At 40.4% G+C, this 24,666-nt stretch overlaps 1 protein-coding gene across 1 annotated transcript in view; it reads left to right on the top strand.

Annotated features, from left to right (window-relative positions):
* The window catches only part of KIF26A (kinesin family member 26A), a 102,337-nt gene extending 77,957 nt beyond the window's left edge, over positions 1–24,380 (top strand). Inside the window, exons 7-16 of the mRNA XM_027638197.1 lie at positions 8,083–8,292; positions 10,273–10,366; positions 10,828–11,090; positions 11,341–11,524; positions 11,823–11,982; positions 13,658–13,820; positions 14,388–17,772; positions 21,228–21,418; positions 22,288–22,438; positions 22,908–24,380. Coding sequence (XP_027493998.1) covers positions 8,083–8,292; positions 10,273–10,366; positions 10,828–11,090; positions 11,341–11,524; positions 11,823–11,982; positions 13,658–13,820; positions 14,388–17,772; positions 21,228–21,418; positions 22,288–22,438; positions 22,908–23,083 — 4,977 coding nt within the window. The 3' untranslated portion in view covers positions 23,084–24,380. The remainder of the gene's footprint in view (positions 1–8,082; positions 8,293–10,272; positions 10,367–10,827; positions 11,091–11,340; positions 11,525–11,822; positions 11,983–13,657; positions 13,821–14,387; positions 17,773–21,227; positions 21,419–22,287; positions 22,439–22,907) is intronic.
* The last annotated feature ends 286 nt before the right edge of the window (positions 24,381–24,666 follow it).

Below are 24,666 nucleotides of genomic sequence, written 5' to 3'. Positions count from 1 at the left end.
TTGTCTCTTTCAAGGATTCTGTCAATTTTTTTGTGTTAGAATGACAGAATCCTCCTGTGTAAGATAATTGAAGTGGAGCATTTAAAGAGGACCTGAATTGTCAGACATGTTTCTTGGACAGGTATATGTATACTGGTCTCCGTTTACGAGTTTTAGGTATTTACTTTCGCTTATGCTTTACCAAGCCATAGCTAAGGTACTGCTAATCTGATTTACTAATCATGCAGGATTTTCTTAAGTGTGCTGTGTGTCCCATTCACTTTTTCTCGCGATGGTTTGATGACAAGATAACAAATAGGTACTTAATTTTGTCATCTTTATTGCTCCTTTTTTCCTAATGACTAAAGCGTTATTTCTGATATAAGTCATGTATCATACTAAGTGCTTGTCTATCGATGTATGTAGCACTGTATCATCCCAAGTGTGTGTATCCCTGCCAAAACACCTTGAACTGCTTAAACAAAAGTGTGGAAAAGTTAGATAAAAATACATAAATTCTTCTACTTTCACCTTCTGCTGTTTTTCATCTTGAAAAAATGAAATAGTTTTCTTCATGTTTTCTGGGAGTAGGGAATCAATTCTTCTTTAACAGACTACAATATAGAAGTGATTTTTTTTTCTTTTTTTAGGTTCTCCCAGGGGAGCTAGCTGGTCTATGCTAGCATGGCAATTTTGCATATAAATTTGCCATCCATTGGTAGTGGCAGTATATGAAAAGCTTGTAAGAACTACCCACAGTAAACCAATTTAGCAAGGGTTATATATCTGTCAGTTACAATTAAATCCATGAAAAATATTGGCTCTGAACTAGGACTTTTGTAATTTGATTTACACTGTAGTTGAAAAATAAGTGATTTCACTGGAAAATGGTCTTTATTCAACTGAATGTGAATTCTTTGTAATTTCTCACTGAGAAATCTTAATTCAGAATGGTGGGTGTCTAAACATAGTTATTTAATTAACCTGCTGCTATATGCCATTTTGTGAACATTGGGCAAAATTAACCTCCTGGCTGCACGATGCCTGTCAAAGATGTGTGTTTCCAGGGAATATTTAGTGTCTGTTCAAATTTGATATAATGACATTTATTGCTAAAGATCAAATTGGTTGTTCATTTAGGAATTATGATACTGCTCTTATGCAGAATATGACCAGCATTTCTAAAATGGATTCCAGTATAGTGCCATCACCTTCCCGAAATACAGACAAAGTCATGTTATTTTAGTAAAAAGGCTTGAACCCATGTATTTTAAAATTTTACATGCTTTTTAATCCATTCCTTTTACTTTTTCCTTCTCATTCTGTCTAATTTGAAACTTGACAACTACATAAGCATCAAATGCTAACAAAACATCACTACAAAAACATAAACACTGCACATCCATTGATTTCGAAGGAGGTACCATATGTTACAGTTATGCCTGTGCTAACATACTTGGCTGGGTCAGGATCTTAATTTCCTCACCATTCAAAATGCCATGGAGTCTAGTCATTACCTAGTGAATTAGTAGAGTCTTTTCCATCTACATGTCTGCCCCTCATTAAACTGTGTAGAGTATTTGGCACCCTCCACTTAGAGATGAATGAACAACTTTGATCTCTCTCTCTCTCTCTCTATATATATATATATATATAAAATACATTTTTTAATTGTCTAAAACATGTAGTAGAGGTCCATGGTAGTCTTAAGAACAGAATTCAAATCATATGGTTCTTTAAGTGTGAGATGGTCTTTCCCCTTTCTCTGGTTTATAGCCTTTCCATCTCTCTTGGTTATGGGGTAGTAATCTGTGAGAACCTGACTGTCAGTCTCCTGGCTGTTTCTGTCTAAAATTGTGTAGAATTGTGTAGATCATTCTCTCTGTTATCACTGGCTCTCTTTTCTCTACCAATTCAGCCTTGGATGTGATTTCTTCTGGGACAACACATGCCTCACTGGTCTTAGGGGAGTTTTGTGTTCATTGACATGTGGCTTCGTGATAGCTCCATTCAATTCAGCATATCCAAAATATATGGGCTTTATTAGATAAAATTGCTAGCTTGCCTCTGACCATCAGTCTCACGTTCATGTCTTGTTGTCAGAGTTGCTTTGAATTTTGGGTTTAAAATTTTTTTGGTCTGTCTCTTACTTTTTCCAGACCTGCCTTCTGGCAGTGACATAGACTTGATGTTCTGCACTGTCTTGATGAGTCCGGAAGTCACCTCGTTAGTTTGGTTGCTGTGACTCCCTCATCCCGTTCACCTCAACTCCAGCTCGTTCAGTATGTTTGGGGGATGATCTGGAAATCACGAGTCCACACAAAAGGGTCCCATGGGACTGGCAACAGTGGAGAAGGTCACAGCATGGGAACAGTGACTGCCATGTGGTGATGGGGGAGGAGGTCTCTCCTTGTGACCCTTAGGTGTGAAACGGGGCAGCCAGTAGCAGTGGAGGAGGAGAGCTGCAAGAGGAGGAAGGGCTGGTACCAGCCAGCATGTACAGCCTTCAGTTTCTGAGTTATTTCAGTATTTAGGTGAAAATTGTTAAATATGCATTTAGATTTTACTTTAATAAGGGTCAGAGATCTCAAGGCCTAGAGCTTTGGCTCAGGACTCCAACAGGTTACTGAAATTTGAGTAGATCTGTGGTTTTCTAGTGATCTCATCAGATGTTTCTAAAACTTTTTGGGGTTTAGTCCCAGAATCATCCACATTGCCCTTGTCATCTACACATGGGCCTTTTCTTTTCCCCCCTTTTCTTTTCAGAAGTGTGCCCTTTTGCCAGTTTTTCTCCCTTAAAATTCTTTATGTTTGCATAAACTGTGGTACGATTTTTTTTTTAATGCTTCACCATCCATCCATTAGGCTTGCCCTTACATAGCTGGAATTAATTCTAGCTTGCAGATGTTTTCTTCTGTTGCCTTTCTTTGCCCTGACTTCCACTGTAGGCTGACAGACAGATAAACTTGAAAAAAAAAAATAATTCCTTGATTGCTCTGAATGTCTCTCCCACCCTTGCCAGTGAAGGTTAAAATTACATCCATTGTTGTGCTGGGTGAGGGGTCTCTGACCTTGTGCCACCAATTTCTAGAGCTTTTCCAAATTAGGTCCTTGTTTATTTATTTTTAAAAATTCTTTATCTTGTAATGACATATTCAAGATGTATTTGCTATCTTCTTTTCCCGAACACTTTTGATTTTAATAGGATTTCCTTCAGCAATTCTGCTGACCTGCTGGTTTCTGCAGAAACATGAGTTTGGAAAAGTTCAGCAATGGAGTGTGAAACCCCAGTGTACAAAACCCACCAGATCAGAGCCAGTTAATTAATGAGATACTTCAGTGGTTTGCATGATTTAGGTTGTCTTCAGGCACTGAGAAAAATGTTACTAATCTGCAAGTATTGTGATGTTTGTGTTTGTTTTATTCACGAAAATGGAACTCAAATATAAAGCTAACCTCCTTTTCTGTCAACATCCTCATTAAAATAGAGCCTCTATCCAGTATTTGATGTGTGTATGAATGTCAGTGTACAATGTCTTGTATCCTTCATGATTATAAACTTCCACTTACATTTCTTTTTCTTACCCTGCACTGTCCACTGCATTGAAGAAGAAATACACAAAAGGGGGGGGGGGAAAGGAGTTAATAATAATACCTGGTTCTAGCAATAAGGGTCATTTCCATCACAGGATGGATGTGCTGTCTTAGCTCTCCTTAAGGAGTGTAAGAGGAGGTCAGGGCAGGATGCCCATAGCCTGGGATGACTTTTCTGAAATCACCAAATTTATATTGTCTTTCCTTTTTTTTCTGTTCTTTCTCTCTCCCCTCTCCCCCGCCAGACCTGTTCTTATTCCTTTCGACTTGTCTTATTCTTCCATTTCTTTGTTCATTCTCCTCTAAATTCTTTATCTTGTGTTTCCTTACTTTTTACAAACGTTACCAGTAGCTGGTACCACTGTAGCTGGAGTTGACCACACAAAGCTGGACATGTTGTCGAATAATTGCCTATGCTAGGTGTGATCCCGAGTGGGCCTGAAATTATTGTTATTGCACTTAATTATAATAATTCATTTTCATAAGTGAATGAAAGCGTTGGAGCGCAGTTACTGCTGATTCGCTCTGTAGTTATGGGCCAAAGTTACTTTCAGATTTATGGGTTCACATGTTATCTGGAATCCTCCTCTCCCTGCAAGCCCTTGTATCTGGATGATTTCCTGCACTGCACATTGCTGTCCCTGCAGGTGAGCATATCTTTTGTATGAGAACTAGATAAAGAGACCCAGGAGAAGTTGCAGTTAAATTGATCCTCAAGGCAAGACCATGCTAGCTCTATAGTACACTGCTTTTCCAGCAGTATTCATTCCAGAGGAGTACTGGGATGAACTTCAGAGCTGAGAATATAAACCTGTCACTTAATATTGGTCCTCAAACACAGGCGTGCAAGAAGTGTAAGAAGAATAAATAGTATTACACCAAACCTTTCCTTTATGCACTTAGAAGTTTGTGCATGCACCTGGGATCTGCCTGCTCTTAGTTTTTGCTGTTGTGAAAGGATATGTCTGAGTAATCTTCATGCTTGTTGGTACTTTCATTAGCACTTCTGCTTTATTTCTGAGTGAAATCAGTCTGGCTCAGCATCATGAATAAGTGCGACACATTATAACCCTACAGTCTCTGGTAGATACCACTTACAGATATATTTAGTGGGCAGGGAAACTAAATGTGTAATCACTGTTTTTCTACTGGCAAATCTGCTTTTAAACATTAAAAGGGGAACTCCCTTAAGCTGGTTTTCGCTTCCTACTCCCATTTGTCTTGAAAGCTCACTTCCACTGTAAAAATGAAGATGACCCTCGAGACCTGTTAAGTTTGGGATCTGATCCAGTATGGGAAGGTATTTTATAATCTTTCTGCTTCAGAGAGGTGGTCTTAAAAAGCTAATTTGACATGCATGTTTTTTTTGTGGGTGAAGCCATCATTGTGTTTAGGGGGAACAACACCCTGATGAAGATAACTTGATGTTTAGGTCAGGAGCAAACCAATTTTCCTCTTATCCAAGCTCTAGCTGCTATAATCTAATAGGTGGAAGAGAGAACAGAAAGGACTGTTTAGATAAGTGCTCTGAAAACAGCATATATTTTAAAATTCATTTTAATCAAGTGACCCTGGAGTGGGCATTTGTACTTACATATATTTATACATTTAGGTTTTGTTTCTTTTATTTTTGCCCAAGGGAGGTTATTTCTATGAGCACCCTGGTAGCATGTCAAGGTTGAGCTAGCAGGCTAATACACAAAGCTGGCTTCATGCAGCTTTTATGGGGAAACAGCCTTGAATGTGTCACCTCTGATGCACTTTGCTTTTGAGGCAGCTGTTTTATTTATTCTAAGGTTTGCTTGTTTTCTGCAACTGTATTTTCATATTCATATTACCATGAAAGGGGAAAGAAAAGAAAGTGTTAAATAAGGGGACTGCTTGAGTCAATAGGTGGAAGAATTTGCTGCTACCTTTGGTGGAGCCTCCTGCAGTGCTTATGGGAAGGGTTGGTTGTTTCTTAACCTCTTTGTTTGGAAAAAATGTTGGGGAAAAGCTTTTGTAGCTGCTTTGTGGAAAATATTTTCTGTGAGGGTGCTTGAATAATTGTGTAGGGATGCCTGTGTGCAGGTTAGCCACCATAGAGAGGAGGACATGGAAAAATGGAACAGTTGAGAACTTAAATGAAATGTTCAAATTACCTGCCCTTCCCAGCTGATAAAGGCAGGGACAGTTCAGCGTCGTTTCTATCTGTCTGCTATAGAACATCCTGGCTTGGGCACTGCATTTCACTGCACACACTGGGTGCAGGTGTGTATGGCATCATCTTTTCATCTTGTCTGGTATGAAGGGCAGTCCCAGAGCATGGCTGTTTAGATAAGTGCTCTGTTTACTGCCTGCATTTCCCATTTTTTGCTTTGCTGAAGTAGGTTTTATTTCTCTGGATCCAGGAGTGACGGGGAAGTGCTGACTGTGAAGTCCATTCTTTTTGCAAAGACACAATGTGTCAGTGTAATAAGTGCACACCATTTTAATGACAATGTTATTGAAACATAGTAAGTAGGAGTTAAATTGTTCTGGGAGATATAAGGTTAAATTTAGCAATAAAATGGAGAATCATTCTTTACCAGAGATGTGAGCTTTCAAACCTAGCTTCCATGTGCAGTATCCAGCTCAGGGCTGAAAGTGAACCTGACTCAAAGAAACATAGAATTGTTTAGGTTGGAAAAGATCTTTAAGATCGAGTCCAACTCTCAACCCAGCACTGCCAAGCCCACCATTAGACCATGTCCCCAAGTGCCACATCCACATGTCCTTTAAATACCTCCAGGGATGATGTCTCTACCACTTCCCTTGGCAGCCTGTTCCAGGGCTTGACAACCCTTTAGGTGAAGAATATTTTCCTAATGTTCAGCCTAAACCTCTCCTGGTGCAACTTGAGGCCATCTCCTCTTGCCCTATCACTTGTTATCTGTGAGGAGAGATCAACCCCCACCTCGCTACAGCCTTTCAGTCTAACATTCTCTGTAGAGAGCGATGAGGTCCCCCCTGAGCCTCCTCTTTTCCCAGCTCCCTTAAGCTGCTCCTCATCAGGCTTGTGCTCCAGATCTTTCACCAGCTGTGTTGCCCTTCTCTGGACATGCTCCAGCACCGAAATGTCTTTCTTTAAGTGAGAGGTCCAAAACTAAATACAGGATTTGAGGTGTGGCCTCCCCCGTGCCAAGTGATGACTCATCAGTAGGTGACTCTCTGCTCTTTGTCTGGAGGATTCACCTGGTAGATTTGCAGTGGAGGGGTTCCTCTCTGTCACTCCCCTTCCAAATCAAGTGCAAGTGCTTTAACAGGAGTGGATGTTTAGTGGGTAAGCAGCTGTGTTGCAGGAGATCAAACTCCTGGTGGGTGCTGTGGAGAGTGCAAGTGTTCCAGCTATGGTAACCATGGAGGCTCTTCATCCAGTGAAACTACCTGGTTAACACTGGTGCTGAGAGAGTTGTCTGGTAGTTGGATAAGGAGATAATATTGTTGTTCGGCTTGTTATTGAAACATTTCAGACTGGCCATGGAAAAAGTAATTCTGGCCAAACATTGCTTTTCCCTGAAGTTTGATCCGCTGGGCAGTTCAGAGTTGTAGTTGCACCTGTAATGGTAATTTACTTCAATGCAAGGTGTATAAAACATGTTGGTACTGACCTTGGAATAATTTCATATGGATAAATGGTCGTAAGTAGGTGTGAGGCAGTATTTCACAGGTTTTTCAATTAAGAATATGATTTCCAGGAAACTTAAAAGAAGCAGGTGTGCAGCCGTTGCTGAACTTTCCTCAGACCCAGTCATTTGGCTCCCATAAACTGCTTTGGAAATCAGAGATAACATGTCTGAGCTTTCTAAAAATATTGTTTTAAAAATCTTTGTGTAGGATATCATAATTTGTAGTGTTGCAATAGAAAAGTACTTTGCGAGTGGTTTTGTTTCACGCTTTTTGACTTTTTAATGGTTTGTGGGAAATTTTTGCTTCCTTTTTTTCTCCATTAAATCTGCAATTAACCACTAAAGAGCCTAGCAATGACAACATAAAGGCATGTGCCTGGGAAAATTATGATAAAAACACCTCTTTATTAGAATAATGTGAACAAGGAATTGAAAGTTTCTAGATTTACTTCAAATGCACTAACTGTCTGAGCCCTGGGGTATTCAGACTGATTTTCAAAGTGTTATGTCCTTTTGGTCACACTGAGTACTTGAAAGGTAGGTCACTAGAATTTTCTTTTCTTTGGTGTGGTGTTACACCTACAGTGGATCGTACCTGCAGGTCAGACATTTATAAATTGAAATGGTAAAATTGGAACAGAATCAACTGAAGAGACAAAATGCACCTTTAAAAGCTAGTTAGTTCAGTGAAGACCCCAAGCTGGAAAATCTGGCTCTATGTTTGTCCCACGGCTGTTCTGACACACCTAACCATTACAAACAAACACATCATGGGAAGAAGAGTGGGTTTGGGAGGAATGTTTTGCATGTGTTTATCTGTAGCTGGGAACTCAAGTTGTCGCTTTCTTCTGAATTCTTGCAGGTGAAAGTGATGGTAAGGATTTGTTCCTCTCAAGGAGCACATGAAACATCTGAATCGATGTCCTTCCTAAAGGTAGACCCACGAAAAAAACAAATCACGTTTTATGATCCAGCAGCAAGTGGGCCTTCGAATGCAGGTCACAGAAGAGGTGTTGTTGCTGTCCCAAAGATGTTTGCCTTTGATGCGGTTTTCCCCCAGGATGCTTCGCAGGTACTGGAGTCACTCGTGTAAACCTCCTGAGTCTTCTCATGGCCACTGCATTTGATTGCCTGAAGAGTTCCTTCTGTTTCTGGGGAACTTTATTTAAATGAATTACCTTAGTGCCTGGAAAAAAACATGCTAATTAAGAGACAAGTAGGTAAATTCTTACATTTTTCAGTTTGATTGAGATGTAAAATTAAGGAATAATATCTGGGGAGATGGATTTGCTGACTAAATTACCTTCCTGCATTTTCTCTTGTTAGAGCAAGACAGACAGCCAATTTGAAATTTGGTTTCCTTCCATTTGATGGCATGGAAATAAAGTCCTTCCCCATGGCTTTCAATGAGAAATAAACATGTGCTTAATGTTAAACTAAATGCTGTTGTTGGGAGCAAAGATAGAGCTAACCCCTTGGGATTGCTGTACTGAAACATTTAGGGAGCTTTAATATTCTCTTCACCTTTTCCAGTTTGTTTATACTGTGGTTTGGACTGATTATTTTATCTTGACTGTTGTGCTGCTGGTGGTGTATGCCTTTCTTTTGGCCTGTAAAAGAGTATATTTGTACAGTAGTAGCCCCAGACCTGAAATCCACTATACAGGAGGGACGGCTGGTCTTTGAGAGGATTGTGATCTGCAGTGTATTCAGTGAGGTTCTCCTCACAGACACCTCCCCCACCTTCTGGGGAAAAAAATCTTCGGTTCAGAAAAAAAAATCCTAAAACAACTTTAAAAAGAAGAACAAATTCAAAAGTGTATGATGAACTATGCCAAGATTGAACTGCTGGAAAGAAAATTAGAGTGAAAAATACCACAAAGCATCCAGGGTGAAAATAGTCTATTAATGTTGAGAAAATATGACAAGATCTAGTTCATAATCTCAAGCTCAGATCTTCTCCTAGCATTCTTAATTTTTTGGGTCCCAGACTATAGATACGAAACTATCTATTAAGTCTAAGTTCTAGCCAAACACTAAAAAGGGAGAATAACTTCCCCCACACAGCAGTGCCCAGAGCAATGGTAATCACATCTGGAGGCTGTTTTTAAGATCCTGCGTGTGTTTAAACGGGGTCTTTGCGAAGAAATATGAAACAGTGATCTCAACATTAGTCCAGAATTGGAAGTGAGTTTTTTTCCTCACTTGTGCTGCCAACCCTGCTGCAAGGTGGCTGGTCACAGCCTGCTTCTCTGCTGTTTTTGGCACCAGTCCTTCAGGCTGTTGACCCCTGGTTTGGGCTGGCTTTTCAATCCCTTGTGGTGGGCCTGTTGGGTGGCCTGTTGTGATGTTTCTGGGTAACGTTGGTCAGTGCAGCCACTTCTGTGCAGGCGTCATTGCTGGAGGCAAACTTGCTGCCATGTACCTGCAAACAGAGCCTTATCATTTCACTGTAGTTACATATTTACACCAGCCCTCTCCCCTGCCCCCAGTTGCTGCACTTGATAGATCATCGTATGGTGTATTTGAAACCTTCACTGACGTGGATAAACTGGTTTTAACACACTCAAATATTTTAGCAAGTTCTCCTTATTGATGATGATGTTTCCCTTGGAAAAGGAAAATGTGATACTATGAAATCTTATTCAGGGATCTTAATGCATTTTCTTCAGTATGGATGTCTTTTTAATTCTCGTGAGCGCTCCTCAGTAGCTTAATTTCAGTGGAGTTGCTGCTATTACTGAATAGCCTTGGCTAAGCTATTACACCAGCAGGAAGCCTGGTTGGATAGCATTCAGTCTGCTACATTAGTCATAGAATCAATATTCCAAGAGAATAGGTTTAATAGAATTGAAAACTATTTTGGGCTGTAGTAGCATATTTTATTATTTTTTTAAGATAGCATAGTTACTAAAACAATAGGACTGGTGCCACAAAAATGGGGAGAATATTGCGCCTCAAAAATATTGAGTCATTCATTTCATTACAGAAGAATAGTAAAAACCACAGCAGTATATGTCTTTTACTTATTTGTCTCCAATCTTTCTTTCAGGCTGAGGTATGCTCTGGAACAGTAGCAGAAGTAATTCAGTCTGTTGTGAATGGTGCAGATGGTTGCATATTTTGCTTCGGTCATGTCAAGCTTGGTGAGCTCCCAAATTCGTTACAGTTAATTACTATGTCAGTCTGGTAATTACATGCTGTCAGCTCCTGGAACAATAAACCTGGAGTATATGAATAGATTAGAATTTCTTTTTAATTAGCTTTGCAAACTTATCATGGTTTATTTCTACACCGTGACTGTAAGTTTTAATTTGAAAAGGTAAAATGTAGCATCAGATTAGCTTATTCAAGAACAGGTTTATGTAGGTGCGTTGTGATGAAAATCAAAAGATCAGAGATGTCTTTAATATTAATTTGCTGTGGGTCTGACTTACAAAAATTTCAAACCTAATTGAATAAATAGTAATAAATTAATAATTACATACTTTGAATTTTTGCATCTGTTCTTTGTATGGCATTACATGCAATGTACAGTGGTGATATGAAGAGACACTATCGTGTACAAGAAAGGTAAATTATGTTCGTGTTTGTCTTTTCATTCTAGGAAAATCTTTTACCATGATTGGGAAAGATAACTCCACACAAAGCCTTGGTATCATCCCCTGTGCAATTTCTTGGCTCTTCAAATTAATCAATGAACGTAAAGAAAAAACTGGAACTCGTTTCTCTATTAGAGTATCTGCTGTGGAGATCAGTGGCAAAGATGAAAACCTTAAGGATTTGTTAGCTGAAGTAGCCACTGGCAGCCTTCAGGATGGCCAATCTCCCGGGGTTTATCTGAGAGAAGATCCAATATGTGGAACCCAGGTATAATGAATATCACAGCATAGATTTTTTTGAGCCTGACTTTCTTCTACTTTTTATCTCCTGTTATCTGACAACAATTATGACAACTTTTAAGACAGTAAAAAAAATTTATTGCTTTTAATTTATAAACCCTTCTCCCATGGTGTACATATTTGTTTCTTTTAGTGCCCTGGAGATTTAGCCAGTTCAGCAAAAGAATAATAAAAAAATGCGCCTGTGCTAATTAGTCATTTTCTTGTTTATATTCAAGCTTCAAAACCAAAGTGAGCTAAGGGCCCCGACAGCAGAGAAAGCTGCCTTTTTTCTTGATGCTGCAATTGCTGCCAGAAGCACCAGCAAGCCTGAATGCGAGGAAGAGGATAGGAGGAATTCACATATGCTCTTTACTCTTCACATATACCAGTATCGCATGGAGAAGAGTGGCAAAGGAGGAAGTATGAATCTTCTTGCCGTATTGTTTATTTTCAAATTATGTGGTCTTGGGTTAGTTTTAATAATAATTTGCAATAAACTTAAAAAGAAAAGACGAAGTGAACTCTCAAGCCAGTTGAGTCACCTTTAACTTTTGTAACTGTGGCCAGTATCTGGTTTCCTCACAATTAATATTTAATTTGGTCATTATCACATGCTGTATTCATTATTTTCCTCATTTGAATACATCTTGAATACCAGGTTTGGCTTGAGTCCATGCAAGAACGTGATGTACAACTGTTTTTCCCCTTTTTGTTTTAGTGTCTGGAGGACGCAGTCGTTTGCATCTCATTGATCTGGGGAGCTGTGAAAAAGTGCTGAGCAAGAGCCGAGATGGAGGAGGCTCTCTGTGTCTGTCTCTCTCTGCCCTGGGCAATGTAATTTTGGCCTTAATTAATGGTGCTAAGCATGTGCCATATAAGTAAGTGAATTCTTGTCTGCATTAGCTTAAATTTGTGGCTGGTATTACCTGAGAAATGAATTGCAATAAGAACTTACTCTTCACCTAAGATCAAGTTAAAGGAAATTCTGTCAAAGAGGGATCTGTCCTCTTTTAAGGTAATTTCTATATTACAGATACATGTATCTATTCACCTACTTGTCCATATATACATACACACAAGTTTCTAAATGTTACAATGTAAAATGAAATTCTTAGTTACATAGTCAAAAATTATATTCATAGTGGTATATACTGAAGTTGAGTGAAATGTTTGGGATAGTTTGGTTGTTGAAAAAAGCGGAGGGAAAATGGCCAGGATGTTTTCTTTCTATCTCTTCTTTGTTTCCTGGATTTGGAATTGCGCCTGATCTCAACCAGCTGGACATCAGTGAACAATTTAACCAAAATTTCATAGGATTTTTTCTTCTTTTTCCAAACATAAAGCTTGTATTGAAATTTCAGAAAATATTTGAGAGTTTGTCAAGTATGGTCATCAAAGGTTGTTATTTCTATTCGTCTTTTTGAATGATACATCTTTTCAGTTAAAAAAAAGAAGACCACCACGTTGGACATTTGTTTAGCAGAAGTGAACACTTAAGTGTGTTCCTTTGTGGAGTGTACTTGACAACAATTTTGTGTCAAACACACCTGTGGGGAGCCCAGTTGAAAGACAGCAGCCACACTGGTGATACCCTTACCAGAACTTGACCTTCAGTTCTTAAATTTAATTGCTGCTTGTCTTCATGCATTATAACTTTGTGCTGTTGTTATCAATCATGTCATTTCACATATATATCTAGTGATGTATCTCAAACAGGTGTTGTTTCTTTCTGTATTAGGCAGAAAGATATTTTCCTCGGGCTAGTTGCTAGGTTTGTGTATGGAATGGAAGATGGATGGGTTAGAGTAGGGAAGGGCAGAACCTCAACTTTGTCGCCTACCATGGTTTAATGAGCACACATGACAGTAGTTCCCTCATGTTGGACCATCTCAGGGGGGCGTAGGACTCTGGGGAGCCCTGGGGAGAGGTGACTTGGAGACCAGTGGAGGACAAAATGTCACCTCTCTTGTCAGCTTTACTGTCCACAGTGGAGGATTTGCGTCACCAGGAAAGCCTTCTGCTTCTCTTTGCTACGTCAGAGCAGACTATAGGTGGTAGAACGGAAAGTAAATTGTTTGGGGTGACACAATATATTTCTGATATCTAACATTGTTGTATTTGTTTAGAAATTTCTTAACGTTTCTCTTGACCTAGTTTTTTCTTATTATCAAAATTGTTTGCATAGAGTTCACAGAGTGCAACTATCCTGGTACTAAATCTGTTCAGCTAAAAATACAGCACTCATGAGCTGTTTTGGGTAATATGAGCTAAACCTGAACTAACAGTTATCAGTCAGTTGTTTTACAATTTTCTAAGTAACAAAGAAAATGACTTTTCATACTGTAAATACACAGGCAGATAAAATATTAGTATCTTCGTATGTGTACATTTAGGCACATTTGAAGTGCAGTTAATAATAGGAACATATATTATCTACATGCAGCGTACATGCATGCATCCTATGAAAGCAAAAGCATGGTATATGGTGTAAAATTCTGCAGAAAAAGACTGTGATTTCTTTAGGTCACTCTAGCATTCTCATTTGTTGCACAGGGACAACAAGTTGACAATGTTGTTGAGGGAATCACTTGGGAACATCAACTGCAGAACTACTATGATTGCACATATTTCTGACTCCCCAGCCAATTATGCAGAAACTCTCACCACCATTCAGCTTGCATCGCGAATCCACCGAATGAGAAAGAAGAAATCCAAGGTTGGTTCACAAACAAGCAGAAATTAATTCATTTGAAAATGAGTTTTCCTAACCTCTCGGTAGGGGAACATGGGGTTTCTCGATGGTAAGAAGTAATACAAAATGCATAAAAGCTCAGGAGAGGAACTGACAAATGACTTGGCACTGAGCCATCATCCTACCCCCAATCCTTAATCCTGAAATTCCCTCCTTTTTGTTTCAAACACATATTCTTTCTTTGTCTACGTGTGGAACTATTTCAAAACCTTCTATTTGTATTAATTGAAAACCAATAAGGAAGGAACAGAAAACTGTTGGGGAGAAAGACAATGCATAATATTTAATGGAAATTATCTGAAAAGGTGTGATTGTTATATTGCTCCTAATACAGTAAAATCTATGTAGCATGACCTTGTTATTTTAATTCACCCTCCACTCTAATTTTATTTTCCCATTAGATGTAGTGGTGATAGTATATACAAAGCACGAAGTATATAGCAAACTTGACCTTTTGATCAATTACATGTACATATATATCCTTATTTATCAATTAATATTAATATCTTTTCCTGTGTTGATCATTTGCAGTATGCATCCAGCTCCTCTGGAGGAGAGAGTTCATGTGAAGAAGGACATGTACGGAGACCGCCCCATTTGCGACCATTCCACCCACGAACTGTTGCCCTTGATCCTGACCTTCCTGTCCTGAATATATCCAGTGATCCTGATTATTCCTCCAGCAGTGAACAGTCTTGTGATACTGTCATATATGTTGGTCCCAATGGGGCAGCTTTGTCCGACAGGGAATTGACGGATAATGAAGGTCCTCCAGAATTTGTTCCCATAATCCCATCCCTAAATAAGAAAAGAAATAAAGACAATTCTGCTATTGGTAGGAGTTCTGACAAGGACCATTTTAAATGCAACACTTTTGCTGAACTGCAAGAAAGGTTAGAGTGCATTGATGGAAGTGAGGAGCCCATGAAATTTGCATGTGGAGAAATCTCTGTTGGGTCCAGTTGTAGTCCTGTTCCTGGAGGTACGGAAAATACCCAGTCTAAGCTGATAAAGGAAAAAATATCCTCTCCTTCTGGAGGATTTAAGAAACCAGTTCCACAAGAAGCTGCATCTCCCAAGAAAGGACATAATCTTCCTTTCCAGGCTGTTGTACCAAGGGGTGGCAATGGCAACTGTCAAGAAAATAGCACACCTCACTTGAAAGCAGAGGTTTCCAAACTGCAGAGCAGAGCTGACAACAAAATAATAGTCTCCATACTGGAGGGAGAGAGAGAGACAATCACTGAATCCCTGCAGTCCTCAAGGTGTAGCCCTTCAAGGAATCCAGAGCAGAATAAGGCCTCAGCTGAATGTGTCATTAAGGAAAAGTCCTTGTACATGAAGAGACCCTTGCCAAGCCCAGCACCTCCCCCTCCACAGCAGAGAGAGCACTCACTGGGCTCCAAATCTGAGAATTTGGAGCTGGACAATAGCAATGCAGTTCGAACTCCTCCTGTAGGAATGAGCAAACAGATGGGAAACAACTCTGAGCAAAACCCTGTAGGAAGCACATTCCTGGTTGGTAGCAACACCCAGAATCAGTCAGGTGCAATAGAGGTACACAGCTTCAGGTCAGCGTTCAGAGGGAAGTGTTTTGATCGGGATATACTGACCACCACAGTGACTTTGCAGCAGCCTGTTGAGCTGAATGGAGAGGATGAGCTTGTTTTCACAGTGGTGGAAGAGCTGTCTATTAGTGGAATTATGGATAATGGAAGACCTTCCAGTATCATTAGCTTTAACAGTGACTGTTCCCTTCAAGCCCTTGCATCGGGTTCGAGGCCGGTCAGTATTATCAGCAGCATAAATGATGAGTTTGATGCTTATACCTCACAGGAGACTTCTACTGGTGTAAATATTGATATTGTTGTGCCCTTTGCTAAGGATCCCTTTACCAGCAGCAGACGTTCCTCCATCAGTTCATGGCTTAGTGAAGTCAGCATCTGTACAGTTGAAAGTGATGGAGCTCAGTCTAGTGACAGTTTTGTCGCACAGTCATCTTACAACTGTAATAAGTCCGAGGAACCCTTCAACTTGGATTCATCCCATTTATGTGTCCCCCTGAAAAGCGCTCTGAATGACAGTGGATTTTGCTTCTCTGAACTGGAGAGTGAGAGCTTGAGTTCCAGCAAGCTGTCCTCAGGCATCAGCAAAAGCCCTCAAACCTCTGAAACTACCAAAGCATCTCAGATAAAAAGTGCTTTTTGTGTCACTGATCAACCCGTAAAAATTAAATTTAGTAATTCTCGTGATATACCTGTGATAGAAACAATACATTCTAGTCTTCCTAGGAAAACAAAAACTACCTCTTCTCCAATCCACAATAATACTGTCCTCAGCTATAAAGAGCTGCAGAATCCACATGGCATATTTGAAGATCCTTGGCTGTTACGCACTGATTATCAGCTGGAAGCAAAACCTGCGGACTCACTGCTGTCTCCAAAATCTCACACGTTTGGTACTGAGAAGCAGCCAGAAAAGGCTGCCCAGTATTTTGGCACAGCATCCACGCCAGTGAAGTCGCAGACTATGCTTGCCTGCTCGCAGAGGGTTGTGGATGGCTGTGAAATGGCCTGCAAATCTTCCAGTGGAGCTGCAAAGAAGTCAGAAGTTGTGATGAAGATGCCACAACTGAAGAGAGGAGCCACCACACTTGGAGTGATGCCGGTGTCGCATGCTAACAGTGCTTTGCCAGAATCTGTGACCCAAGGGAATTCGGATGCTCCCTTGGCCACTGGCAGCTTGAAATCGTCACTGGGAAAGAAGAATGCACCACAGAAATCAACCATGTTGCCCAGACCAGGTGGGCCAACACCTCCAACGCCTCCTGTACGCAAGTCAAGCCTGGAGCAGAAACCAGTCGGTCTGGGTAATGGTGGGGGGAAAGCCTCTGGCCTGGACTTTGCCAGAGCTCCCACACCAAAGGCTGAAGATGAAGCAGATTCACGGTTCAAAGCTGGGTCTTACTTTAGTGAAAGTGCCAGCAGCAAAATGAACCTGAAGGGTGACCACTCTTTGCCCAAGATGACATCCAGCTTAAAGGCAAAGACATCAAAGAGTGAAGCTGTGCACCGATACGGGAGCCACATGTCTCTGGAGAGGTGCGACAGCCTGACATCAGTTGGATCCAAAGCAAGTGTGGTGAGGGAGAGCGGGAGCACTGGCAACAGCCGGGCAGGGCGCTCTGTCCCCAGGCTGGGGGTCCCCCCTGCTGCTTCCAGTGTGGGTTTACCACTGCCCTTCGCTGCCCCTGCACCGGGTAAAAACAGCCAGGCAAAACCCGCAGCTAACCAGAAGGTGCCAGCCAATGGGAATAAAAACCGGGGCCTCTCTGCCAGCGGGTCAAAATCTCTCAGCTCCTCTGTGAAGTCCTTGGCACAGCCTGCAGGGAAGAGCTCTGGCATGGCCCCTGGTGGGAAGGCAGCCCCCCGTTCTGTGCAACCTGTCAGCGGCAAACCTGGCCGAGGGACCATCATGGGGACCAAGCAGGCCATGAGGGCAGCCAACAGCCGTGTGAATGAGCTGGTGTCAGGTGGCTCTGCCAAGGCGGGCCACTTCCGAGGCTCCACCGACTCCGACAGTGGCAATGACAGTGGCATTAACCTCAGCGATGAGAAGTCACAAATCCCAGTTCTGCCATCCCCATACAGCAAGATCACAGCACCACGGCGGCCGCAGCGCTACAGCAGTGGGCATGGCAGTGACAACAGCAGTGTCCTGAGCGGGGAGCTGCCCCCAGCCATGGGGAGGACAGCTCTGTTCTACCACAGTGGGGGCAGCAGCGGCTACGAGAGCATGATTCGGGACAGTGAGGCCACTGGCAGCGCCTCCTCGGCACACGACTCCATGAGCGAGAGCGGGATGTCATCACCGGGTCGGATGAGGAGCCTTAAATCCCCCAAGAAACGATCAACAGGTACGAAATAAAGGGGCAGGTGTCCAGGTGTGTCCGCTGGTGCTCCGCTGCATCCCTGGGGATGGAGGCGTTTCGTGGCATCTCTGACAGAGAAGGAGAGGAGGTTTGGAGGGGTCTCAAAGCAGGGAAGTGGACTGACTGCGTGTGCCTGTGTGTGCATGTGTATTGCTGTGACAGCAGCTACTTGTCATTTATTTCACTTCAAAGCTGCAGGTGTGAGACAGGTGCTGTAGTGGAGAGGGCAGGAGAGGTGCAGGGTGCCCCGGGGTGCCGGCAGCCTTCCTACGAGGGAGGAGGCAGCAGATGGCCCCTGGCAGATGGGGGATATTCCTTCCTCCCTTGGCAGGGCCGGCAGTGAGCACAGCACCAGGGTGGCCCAAAATAGGAGGGTGTTATGGGTGTGTTGGTAAAAGTGAGGGTGCTGGGTGAGTGCTGATGAGTTTTTGTGAGGATCAAGTAAGTGATCCTGGAAGACTGGTGAAAGCAGGGCAGTGAGGAAAGGAGGAGCTCTGCTGCTAGGCATCTGTGAGGGAATGTCAGTGAGAGGGCTGGGACTGTAGTTTGGAAACAAAGGAAAGGCCTGGAGGGGAGAAGAGTGTTTGTGAATTAATGAGGATTGCTGAATGTGCATTAGATTACCTAAAGATAAGGCTTAGAGGCAGAGCATTAGGGTGTGTATGTAAGATGCAGTGACTCTTAGGTTAATGCTACCAGCTAATTGTAAAATTATTGTACTGCATGATAATAGTAGTTATATAAAGAAATTTTAGTGTGTATGTGTGGACACTAAGCAGTAGGAAACTACTGACAGTAGCTGGGAAGAGGCTACTCTGGCTCACTTTCTGTGTCTGACCACAGCTTGCAAAGGTGGGCGTTTGAAAGCCAGGTCCCCTTTCCTTCTCTCTGGTGCCTTTCCTTATTGCTTTTGCAGGTGGTGCTCATGTAAGTGGTTTTTTAGTCGAATGTATTTGTAGCCATCTTCAAAATCAGGCTCATATAACTGCTGTTACAGTATTCATTTTTACTGAGGTCCTATGGTATTGTAAAGAATCTGTAGCTTATAATCAACAGCCTCCTTCAGCAACCTGAGCATACTGACTGTAGGAAACATAATAGAACTAATATCAGCAATGCACTGAATCTGAACTTTTTGTTGGAAAGCTGTGATTATTGCAATCCCCGTAGGTACCCATGATGCTCAGTTCTGCCAGTAAAACCAAATGAGTGAAGCTGATGTAGATCTCATGGTGCTTTCTGGTCAAGGCTACTGAGTTGCTTCATCAGGTGATAAATCATTCTGGAAACTTAGTGCAACGTTTGCCGCAGTTCTCTTTCCATAGCATATCAACCTCTTAAAACTTTCCAGCAAATCAATATTAACAGCTGTATAAGTTGCACACAGATTGAGAAGGCATTACCCACTGATGGATTTGTATTTGTTTTTGCCCCAGGAAATGCTTATAAGGTCTTTAAAAATGACAAACTATTTCTTTTTCCAACTGTAATTGCTCTATATCAGTAAATTATGTATTACTTTTTTTGGAGTGCTGTAGACTTCAAGAAAGTAGTGTGTTTTATACATGAAATGAGGTTTGCTAGGATGTACATCAAATATTTCTTATGAGAAATGTTTGCTTCAGACCCTTTATTATCCTAAAATAATTGTAATCTTTGCACATTATTAGAGGTTCTTGGAGCAGCTTCTGTTGCTCCAAACTGTGTTGGAGTCCTGCAGTCTCTGGATTTAAGGACAGATCCTACTCCCATATATGTCACTGAAAACCTTGTTCCCTTATCCTTTAACCTCATCCTTGGAGAAATGATGATGACCCTGGCTTGTTCAGTGGAAGGATATGAAGTTTTCTGGCTTATTGCATGTGTTTGGTTTTATCTGTTTGTCCTCTTCAGAGGACCAAAGTGGTTACAGGGTCAGAGTTACAGTCTGTGGTTTCATGTGACAGGATGATAGTGGTGTTTCAGGCTAAAAGAATTAGTGTGTGAGAATGGTGAACAGGTGTTGCAGAAGTAGAATCAAGTCTTCCCCTTTTGAAATCATTCTTGTTTTGTTCTTATTACTTAGAAATTAGCAAGGATGAAATTAAGAATGAGGGATGTTTTTCTTAAGAGTGTATAAAGCAGGTAGGTCTTCAAGTATCAGTGGCTTTGTGTTGCTTTGGGAGCACGTGCTGGAATTTTGCCTTCTTTTCATGTTGAAGTTCATGACAGGGCTTACCTGACAGCCTTAACTTGCACTTACCTCTCCTGCAGACGTCTCAGTCCAGAAATTTTGGCAGCACTGTCCTCTGAGCAGTGCTGTCTCTTCTGTAGATATGCTCCATTTTGTAAGAGTAGAAGTAAGATGCCTTACCCCTTAGTTAATTTTTTAATTAAGGGGAAGAACTTAAGTACTAAATTTGTTGTCACTAGTCACCCAAAAACTGCTTATACTTACTGCTACTGTGTCGTTTCAACTTGTTTCTGGTGGCTTTCAGCCCTCCCTTACCTAGGGATTGGACTGCAACCTTGTTAGTGTGGCCTGACCAACTCTGTGCATGTTCTCATCCTTGGCACATATACCGTAAAGATCAACCTTTTACAGAATGAAGAGAGACTTATAATCACAAAAAAATGCTGGACACCAAAGTGCTAACTCTTGTAATCAAAAGTATCAGCGTTTTTGAAGGACATAACTCAGTCTCTGCTTCTTGAAACTTGATCCCTAGCAGACACATCAATGGTGGCAAGTTTCTTGGTGTGATGTTTCTTGGTAAATCTGGGAGCACCCCTATTGAGGGCTGCCAGAAGTGGTGAGTTTTGTCATGCACTGACCTTCCTAGTGCTGCTACAAAGGGGTCATACATCTCAATGTTAGAGGTGACTGAAGTTGCAGATCGGTTGGTTGGTGCCTTCTGAATGCCTCTCAATCCCAGAAAGTCACTGATAACTGGTGGTATTTAGCACTCTAAAATATCTGTAGTAGTTCTGGAGGGAACTGTTTGGTCTTTGCAAAGAGTTAGTACAATGAGAGAGATCTTAGCCTTGCTTGGCTTTAACTGGAGGAGGAGGAGATTTCCAGATACATCTGCCAATATCAGTATTGGATTACTCACCATCTCATTGCCTTTGCAAGGTAATGAATACCACTGTAGTGCACCAAAGAAAAATCAATCCAGGCAAAATATTTTCGTGAGGAGAGAATAAAGAACTGGTGTTCAGACATCTGCTTTGGGAGAGGAACTGCTGTTACTCCCATCTGTGAACCAAGTGAGACATACTTTGTCAAGGCAGTAACTCAATTAGCAGCCTGAGGGTATTTTACTAAAAGGAAAAGATCAAGAAAAGCATTTCTTCCTGAGTATTCTGAGAACCTAGATCTTTCTTTAATCGACTGCAGTACATTCTGCAGTGTGTTAAGTCTCTTAAAGTCTGAGGAATGCTTGTTTTCTGTATTTTAGGTCTCCAGCGTCGTAGACTGATTCCTGCTCCGTTGCCAGATGCTGCCTCCCTAGGAAGAAAACCCAGTGTCACTGGCCAGTGGGTTGATCTGCCACCTTTGCCAGGCACTTTAAAAGAGCCATTTGAAATTAAAGTTTATGAGATTGATGATGTGGAACGATTACAGCGGCACAGACAAGAGGAAACTGAGGTCAGCACATATTTTACAACAACTGTAGACAAGTTAAATTACAATATACAGACAGAGTCCTTGCTTGAATGCTGGAATGGTGCTCAGGAAATTGATTGCAATTAAAGTACTATAATTATTAATTTTACAATTCATATGTTGGGGTACTCTTAACACAGAAAATGAAAATGATTACTGTCTAAAATTAATTGTGTCTAACATGACTGATGGTGTAAATGGAAGTTACCAATGAATACATTATGAGAAGACTTCATAATCTTAGCCTGACTGATGAAACCTTACAGGCTCCCTCAACGATAGGGTCATTAACTCTTTATGTAGATGACAGAATTCTATTAGATCAGGGATACACTGAGTTTAATTTACTTCTAATTGGAAAACACTTCAGCTAATTCTATTTTGGAGACCAGAATTCTATGTTCTACTGATGCCTTTTTCCCATTTCTTTCATAATAGCCTTTCCAGGATGTTGAGAAGGTAGGAATGCTTTTAAGAAAATAAGAATTCATCTGTTTTAGTATGAACTGTAACTCTAACATTATCATTAGACTGTGTTTATAATTTTCACTTCTGGAAAAAATATTTATCTACAATCACTAGTAATTTCAGAATGTATTAAGAGACATTTGCCAATTCAGAGAAGTGAACAAATACTCAAGTGATGTAGCTTGCTGATCCTCTACATTAGAATCTATTAATGTAAATTTCAAATAAAAAGACCCTCCAAAAAGATAAAAAGCACACCAACCCCACAACCAAACAAAACAATCCACCTGCTAACTCTTACAAGTAATAAGCTTGTGTCAGACTGTTGAAAGTCAGCTCACAACAGGAAAGTTCATGGAATGGTCTTTTCTGTGTCTTAAAAGGGTCTGATGTATTTCCACACCAAGCTGAAGATACTAGAAAGGCGCCAGCAGCGAATCAGAGAAATAAAGGCAAAGCATGAATTTTTGAAGGAAGAGTTGGAAGAGACAAAGTGCAGGTTGATGATGGATCCAAATAAGTGGAAAGAAGACTGTAAGTATTTTGCAAAAGTGGGTATGATCAGCATCTAACAGATTTTCAACATGTCAACAGTCCCACTGAAAAACCTGAGCACCTGATAAGATATTTTGCTGAATCGAATCCTAAAATAATCTGACTCAGTCTGTGTTTCTTTAATATGAGATTTGAAAAAAACCCACCCTCCAAACCAACCAGAAGTGAACGTCAAAGTGGTGCAGACACACACTTGATGCTTGTTAATATTAAATATTTATATGTCCATGTTATAGCTGGGAAACTGAGACATGAGATTTGTCACAGACTGAGTGCTCTGTTTAACTGGAGTCTCAAGGTGGAGTTTTGCATCTGCTGAACAAAGTGGGGAAAATAAATCTGAGTTCAAGAAAAATTAAATTTTACTTTACATTATTGTCTCCCTTTTGATAGAATAATGTATTATGATGAGCTGTTTCTCTTACTCAGTAATTTTTTTATCTGGCAGTTGAGGTGGATCCTGATCTTGACAAGGAGTCACAGGAGTACCTGGAGGCACTGGAACAAGTGACAGAAGAACTGGAGCAGTGTGTTAATCTGTGCAAGTCACATATCATGATAGTGACGTGTTTTGATATTGGAATAACAGATGTGCAAGATGGAGTAAGGGAAGTGGAGGTTTGAAGAGAGGTTTTTCAAGGGACTGAAGGAAGTGAAGCTGGGTCGTCTGACATGAAGAAGTAAAGAGATAAAGTGGCTGGAAAGTGAAGGAGGAAAGGTGAAGACTAAAAAGCAACAATGAATGTTGTAAGAGAAAGAAACAGCTGAGGGATGGGAATGTTCATAAATCATTTGGTGCCTCAATGTGACCTGAGCTGTACAAAGATAAAAGTAGGATCAAGTATTGCTTCTACCAGAGGGAAGTGAAAAAATTTAGTACAAACCATGATGTTAATTAACAAACAAACATACAATGGAAGTGCCTTTAAAGTTCATTTGATTTTTCATTTTTGTATTTGGTGCTACAATTAAAGCCAGCAAACCTAAGCAGACCACAAAATGTATTCCTACGAAATATTTTATACTGTATAGTGTATTTATGACTATATGTAAAAAACAAACAACATTGTAGCAAAAGCAATAAGTAAATTATGTTTTCATACCTGAACTTGCCTTCTTGTTTCATAGAAAAGCTGTTTTATGTAGCAGAATTAAAATTGTATTATAATTGTTTTCTTGGTTAGGGTTCAAGATATTTTTATGAACATTTATCTATTGAAAAGGAGTATTATGGCATTTTGAGATGATTGTTTTACCTTCAGGTTTTGTATTATTACTTTTTCAGATCAAAATAAATGTTTGTTTTCCATTTTATATATACATATATAGATATATATTAACTGCTTACCTACTTCCTTGGTTCCTAACCTCAATTTTCACAGACCTGGTCTTTTTGGAGTTGTAAACTTAATGTTAGGAAATCTACAGAGGGCACTGTGGTTTGTTTTGGTTTTCTTTTTTTCTCTCTGACTGCAGGAATTGAGAATTATGTTTATTACCAAAACCATAAAACAAACAAAAAAAAAGGAGCAAAAAGTTTTTGTAAATGTTAAGTTAGGTCCATATTTTTATATAGTTTTGACTATAAATATAGCATTTGAATTTTGAACTTTTAAGACAAATAGTATATCTTTTTACAGTTTTTCTAAGGAAGGCAAACCCTCAGGATCAAGTTTATACATGCTGCATGAGATTTGTGCTTTTTTGAAGGAGGCCACTTAAGTGTGGAAACTATTGATAAATTGTTGCCAAACAAATACTTTTGGAAACGTTTAATAGTGTATGTAATCCCACATTTCATAACGAATCATATTTTCTAATCATCTTCCTTTTTATGGTTTTTTCAAATCCTTTGTATAAATATGTATTATAACAGCTTGCTTCAGTTTTTATCTGTGAATAAAAGATACATCTATTGTTATGAGTGCTTTTTGCTATGTGTGTGATTTTAATGTTCATAAGAGAGAGGATGGCCTGTGGTACACTGTATTAAATGTCATATTACATTGTCTCTTTGCCCCAGAGATATATAAGTGGGAACAGAGTTAGTCATCATAAACCAATCAGGAAAGAGACGAAACACCAAAGGGTAAAATAAATAGTGATGATAATACTTATAATCTCTTAGCACTTTATAGTTTACAGAACAAAGACCTGTGACTCACATACTTGTTTTCCCTGATGAGAAAAAGCAATTAAAAATGGGT

The sequence above is a fragment of the Corapipo altera genome, unplaced genomic scaffold (genome assembly GCF_003945725.1).
Source record: "Corapipo altera isolate COAL_440 unplaced genomic scaffold, ASM394572v1 23, whole genome shotgun sequence".
Classification (NCBI taxonomy): domain Eukaryota; kingdom Metazoa; phylum Chordata; class Aves; order Passeriformes; family Pipridae; genus Corapipo; species Corapipo altera.
The sequence above is the reverse complement of the archived record's forward strand: the minus strand, read 5'-3'. Positions and strand labels throughout refer to the sequence as shown.